Source organism: Beta vulgaris, chromosome 4 (genome assembly GCF_026745355.1).
Source record: "Beta vulgaris subsp. vulgaris cultivar EL10 chromosome 4, EL10.2, whole genome shotgun sequence".
NCBI lineage: Eukaryota > Viridiplantae > Streptophyta > Magnoliopsida > Caryophyllales > Amaranthaceae > Beta > Beta vulgaris.
Window position 1 is genome coordinate 17,313,299 of NC_079205.1, and position 6,777 is coordinate 17,320,075.

The 6,777-nt window shown below is 35.2% G+C and overlaps 1 protein-coding gene across 1 annotated transcript in view; it reads left to right on the forward strand.

Annotated features, from left to right (window-relative positions):
- LOC104891338 (uncharacterized) overlaps positions 1-6,261 on the forward strand; it is a 31,506-nt gene extending 25,245 nt beyond the window's left edge. Inside the window, exons 4-6 of the mRNA XM_010677019.3 lie at positions 345-469; positions 5,328-5,463; positions 5,880-6,261. Coding sequence (XP_010675321.2) covers positions 345-469; positions 5,328-5,463; positions 5,880-6,119 — 501 coding nt within the window. The 3' untranslated portion in view covers positions 6,120-6,261. The remainder of the gene's footprint in view (positions 1-344; positions 470-5,327; positions 5,464-5,879) is intronic.
- The last annotated feature ends 516 nt before the right edge of the window (positions 6,262-6,777 follow it).

The window sequence follows — 6,777 nt, forward strand, 5'->3', positions numbered from 1 at the left end:
AATTATGTCACTAAAATATTTTCTTTCTACAACTAATAATATAAGAAGTGTGGGGTTTGGAGATTTTCTTACTACATTTTGAAAGGGTTGAAATTTACATATTTACGAAAAGAACTAAGGATACATATAAAATTTACATATTTTCAGCATGTTGAGTGGATCTATAGCTGTAGTTCTTGCTTATTTTGCTCTTGTAGGGTTATGATAGGACTCTAAAGAGTTGATATAGCCTTGGTGGTTGTTTGGTGGTTAGTCCTGTTTTTATTATTATTAATAACAACTTTGAATTGCCAAAAAAAAAAATGGGGCTTGACTTTTTTTTGTTTGTTTCTGTTGATAAAAAGCTTCTTGATAAAAGATACAATCAAATGTTTATAGCGAACCTCCTTGGAAAATGGAAGCAATCTAAGGTTTCTGGCATATCAATTCCAGTTGGTGGTCTAGCATACTATATCACATCTCCACCAAGGTAATCAGAATATGTAAAGGTGAATTTTTTTATTCTTGTACAAAACATAGTTTTTAATCTTTCAAATTTTTTATCGAAAATGATGAATTTTGGAAAAATCAAACCAGAGATTAGAAAATGTGATTAGCTAATCTATCTTTTAACTAGTTTTTGAGAGGAATAAAAGGAGGTGAGCTATATTGATCAGAGTACAAATTGTCCATAAGTACATACGGAGACACCTCAGCTGGACAGTGACAATCCCAGCGTTGTTGAACACCAAACAGAATAAGTCGAGCTAGGTGGTGGGCAACAACATTCCCATCTCTAAGCACATGCGACCATCTATCAGAAACAAAGTCCTTACATAAGAAAATGGCATCCTCTAACACGACATCTAAATCAGAAAAATAAATAGCACCTCTAGATAACCTGTTTACAATAGTCAAGCAATCAGTCTCAAAGATGACATCATGTAATCCATAGTTTTGAGCCAACTTAATAGCAAAGCATAATGCTTTTCCTTCTGCAACTTCAATAGGTTACCAAGCTCGAACACAACGTGTAGCGGCAAAAATCACCCGACCCTCTAAACTTCTAGCTACCACGCCCAAGCCAATCCATCTCTCTTCACTAACCGACGCATCACAATTAATCTTCACACTTCCAGTGGGAGGCGGCACCCATTTGCGAACAAGGGTTGGGGCTTTAAAAACCGTGCCACCATAAATCTTCTTGGAGTGAGTTCCATAGTATTTTGCTAAGCTCAGTGCATAAGACACGACTAAGTTATTCGGCCGGCACCAACCTTCAAAAACCATTTTATTCCTGCACTGCCACACATAATATGCAATGTAACAAAATTCAACCAGCTTTTGCTCATCCACAATGTCCCCATGCAGCCCAAAAATCCAGCCAGTCCACCCCCTCTTCCCACGGCAAAACACTGTCCAAACCCGATAGCTCTCACACCTCTTTAACATGCGAACAGGTTAGAAGAGCGTGGCTGATGGTCTCAGGGCCTTCATTACATCATGGGCACGTTTCATCATCGAGAATGTGCCGGTATTTAAGCATAGCTCGCACAGGCAACGAAGCCGAACAAATATGCCATAAAAAATGTCTAACCTTCGGTGATACTTGCAAACTCCAAACCTTCACCCATACTTGATGAAACAAATCCAGATTGTCGGATTTACCCACCATATAAGCAGTTTTGACGTAGTAGGATCCGTCCTTAGTGAAGGCCCATGCTACACTATCATCAGGGAGTCTCTCACTCAAAGGAATCGCCAAGATAGCTTCTGTGTCTTGCTCGTTAAAACTCTCATTCACAACATTGGCTTCCCAATCCATATTCCCAAAATCAATCAGATCGCAAACAAAGTTAAGACCTTCCACTTTCGCACTAGAGATGAAGCGGCTATCACCATTCAACACCCAAGGGTCGCCCCAAATGTTGATGTTAACACCCTTACGCACACGCCAAAGCACACCCTCCTTAGTAAGAGACTTTGAATCCCAAATACTTCGCCATGAATAGCTTCCTACAAGCCCCAACGAGGACTCCAAAAAGCTGCACTTTGGGTAATATTTAGCTTTCAACACTTGACTAAGAAGAGAAGTCTCGCATTGAATCAATCTCCAAGCTTGTCGACCAAGGAAAGCCTCATTAAACACAAAAAGATCACGAAAACCCATACCTCCAAGACATTTCGGATTGCACATAGTAGTCCAGCTCTTCCGATGCATTAATCTTTGATCCCCCTTTCTTCCCCACCAAAATCGATCCATCGCAGAATGGATTGAATTAACAATAGTCACCGAAAATTTGTATACGCCCATCACATAGGTTTGGATAGCCTGAATCACAGACTTCAAAAGGATTTTTTTACCAGCACGGGAGAGGAGCTTCTCCTTCCATCTTTGTAACTTCTTCCATACTTTATCCATGATTCCTGAAAAAAGATGTTGTTTAGAACGACCTGCTAGAGTCGGGATTGCCAAGTACTTGGAGTGTCTGTCCACCTGTCTCATAGCCAAGAAATCAATTAACTCATTTTTCTGTATAGAACAAACCTCTACTACCTTTACATCTATATTTCATAGAGTGAAATAGTTCTAAGGCAATAATGGCGTTATTATTAATGAGCCTACCAGGAACAAAGGCACTCTGATTGTCAGACACAACTCCCGGTAATATCATCTTTAATCTGTTAGCTAAGACTTTTGTAACAAGTTTAAAAATAACATTACACAGACTAATTGGATGGAACTCAGAAACAAGAAATGGAGAGTGAACTTTCGGGATGAGTGCAATATTAGTATAATTCAGGGCATCTGGGGGCCGAGTACCGTGAATAATACCTGAAACAGCAGAATTGACGTCATCACCAACAATGCGCCAGGTAGAATACAACATGCATCCCATCGGGACTCGGGGCCTTGTTAGGGTGCATTTGGTGAAGCGCCTCCCACACTTCCTCCTTGCTACACTTTCTACACAACTCTACATTCATCTCCTCTATAATTGTTGGATCTATAGCATCAAGTACGACGTTCATAGCCTCATCCGAAGGAGAGCTCGATGTGAAAAGCTTTTGATAATAAGACGTAACCACATTTTCAATGTCCACATCAGCATCCCTCCAAACACCGCCCCACTCATCGAAAAGACCATGAATGTAGTTTCTTCTCTTCCGTTGGCTCGCTTTATGGTGGAAATACTTGGTATTTTTGTCACCATCTTTAATATCTGAAACTCGCGATCTCAAGTACCAAAACGCTTCTTGTTTTTTGAGTAACTCGTCGAGTTTACCTTGGCACTCTAACATTACCTCACGATTAGCTTCACGTGTGGATTGCTGCAAGCTTAAAATTTGGCCTATTCCGTTCTCTAATATTGTTACTTTTGACCAGTTTGGTAACTTGTATGATGGCATGCTTTTTTTTTCTCCGGAGGGATGGAAAACATACACCGGGTGTATGTGGGCCACATACACCGGATGTATGTGTTACTACTAAAATGTATACCTTTTGTATATGTTACTATGCAATGTATATTGTTACTAAAATTTACAATCGTGAGAACCTGTTTTTGTTATTCAACTATATTTGAATTTACATAATACATAGATGATTGAAATACTATATTTCGAATTGAATTTTATTACACAAGGGATGAAAATATAACATTATTGTTCTACAAACAAATTAAATAATTGAAAACGACAAGAAAATTTAGTAGAAATCAATAGTAGAAAAATGGTGAAGATGAATAAGATGAAGCTAATATATGAATAATCTGAAGAAAAAATTACAATTGTTTTTTTTAGTTTCAAACAAAGGATTCATACAAATCTAAACAATGAAAATTTCATGAAACAGATTTTGTAAACAAAGATAAAGAATAAATTATTAAAAATAAAATTATCTGTCGAAACATTGTAAGTTTATAATATTTTTAGTAACAATATACATTTTTGTAGTAACAAATACACCCAGTGTATGTGTGTCCCACCTACACCCAGTGTATGTATAGCCTTCAATGTACAACTTCACTTCAATATCTTTTACAGTCCCATACTCACATTCTCCTTGCTATCACCAAAAATCCACAAAGGCTACACATACACTGGGTGTATGTCTTACTACTAAAATTCATACCTTGTGTATGTGTTACGAAAATGTAAATTATTACTAGAAATATTACAAACTTACAATGTTCCGACAAATAATTTGGTTTTTAATGATTTGTTCTTTATCTTTGTTTGAAAATTTTATTTTATGAAATTTTATTTTTTTAGATTTGTATGGATCCTTTGTTTAAAACTAAAAAAAAGAATTGTAATTTTTTTTCCAAATTATTCATATATTAGCTTCATCTTATTCATTTTCACCATTTTTTTACTATTGATTTCTACTAAATTTTACTGTCGTTTTCAATTATTTAATTTGTTTGTAGTTTAATAATATTATATTTTCATCCCTACCATGTAATAAATTCAATTCGAAATATAATATTTCAATCGTCTATGTATTATGTAAATTCAAATATCGTTGAATAAAAAAACAAGTTCAAATAATTGTAAATTTGTATTTTTGTAGTAATATTGTAAGTAATAACACAGACATTCAGAGTATGTGTGGTCCACATACACCGTGTGTATGTGTATCATCTCTCCCAAAAACATGTTCAATAAATTCCTTTATTTTCATAGAAGTTTATATTTGTTACTTATAGAAGTATTTTTTGAATAATGTTAACTAGCTTAATAAATTGGTCAAATCATATCACTATAATACACGATAAAATGGAACTGAATCTCGTCTTCATTCTTTGGTGTCATTTTAGTTTTCAATATACTAAATTATGAAGAAAATCATACATACTACCAACTTATAATATGGCATAATTATTTTGTAACTTATGATATGGCATAATTACTTTCATACAAATTCGGATTACGAGTGACCTATATTTGAAAAAATAGGCCAAAATTTCAACGCGGTCCGAAAATGGCCCGAAAAGCCTGCTAGGCCCGACATGAAATATCGGGCTTTGACACAAATTTTTTTGCCCGAACTCTGGCCCGACCCGACCTACAACTTTTGCCCGAAATGGACCACCTTTTTTGACCAAAGCCCGACCTGACTTGGCCCGTAATCACCTCTAACTATAAAATAATTCCACGTAAAATATTACACGTGTTCAAAAAAAATTGATTTCACATGAGGGGGTACCATACCATGATACCAGCATAGTATACTATTTTCCAGAAAAAAATTGAAACTCTATAAATGTAGAAGGAATGAGATTACATAGCCGTCATATGTTGATCATTATTTTACTTATTGTGGATGTATTTGCATAATGTAGCTTCGCTAGTGTGATTGAAGATCCTTTCCATGCACTATTCTACATCATCTTTATGTTATCAGCGTGTGCATTGTTTTCCAAGATTTGGGCTGATGGTTCTGGATTCTCTGCTGAAGATGTGGCTCAACAATTAAAGGTGTATATTTTGCAACATATGTGCATGATGTTTGAATTAATGTCACCCATAATTTAATCCGGTTGGCATGCTCGTTGATGCAGTAAATACAGAGCTTATGTTCCCATTAAGTATTATGATATGCGAATAACACAACATTATTTATGCTACCTTTTTAGATTGACATACTGTTTGATGGGAATTTGACTCATTTGACTCTTTATTTTTTCCCTAACAAAATTGCAATTTCCTTAACAAATGCTTTTTTATTCAAACAGTGGTGGTCCCTTACTTTTTCTCTCTACCTTTCTTAAAAATCCCTCACTTTCTCTATGTAGCATGTATAAAAAAACGAAGAAAGTATGCACTATTTATATAGCACAATAAATTTCAAATTTCTCGTAAGTAAGCCTTTCATTAATGTCTTTCAAATGCAGGACCAACAAATGATGATTCCAGGACATAGACAATCAAGCATATACAAAGAATTGAACAGATACATACCCACATCAGCTATATTCGGAGGCATGTGTTTAGGAGCTATCACAATTTTGGCAGACTTACTAGGTGCCATTGGTTCGGGCGCTGGTATTTTGCTAGGGGCTACTATTATTTATCAATATTGTGAGGCTTTTGAGAGGGAGAAAGCCTTTGATCCTCCTTTTTTAGGCTTCTAACTAGTTATTAGGTCCGGACTATGTTTCGGGTAAGAAAAAAAATTCATTTATTGATATAATACTTTATGATAATAACACTGAATATAACTTAGTCTAGTGGTTAAGACTTTACCATATGTACTTGAGGTCTCATGTTCAAACGAACTACTACGCAACTTTTAATTTTTTTTTATCGTACATGATATTTCAAGAACTAAAAGTCCCTACGAAGAGCGCCACCTGGCACAGTTTCTTGTTTATGCACGTCTTTTAATATATTTACTAGTTATTAGGCCCGGGTTAGGCCCCCGGTAAGAAAAAATTTCATTTATTAATATAATACTTTATAATAATAACATTAAATACAACTTAGCCTAGTTGGTTTAGACTTTAGTATATCCACTTGAGGTCTCAGGATCAAACCCTAGCCTAAGTTCTACTTAGTCAGTAAGATAATTCCCGGAGAAGGTACTACTATTATAATATATTTGAATGTATGGTAAATATGGTATATGTAAGTCTATTTTCTTGGTCCTTACTCATTTAGAGAAGTCCAAATAAGCGATAAAAATAGATTTAGATTTTTTTTTCAGGGGAAAATAATAAAAAAAAAAAAATAGATTTAGATCTATGAGGTGTTTAGTGAATTTATTTTCAAAATATTGCAACTAAGTTTTAA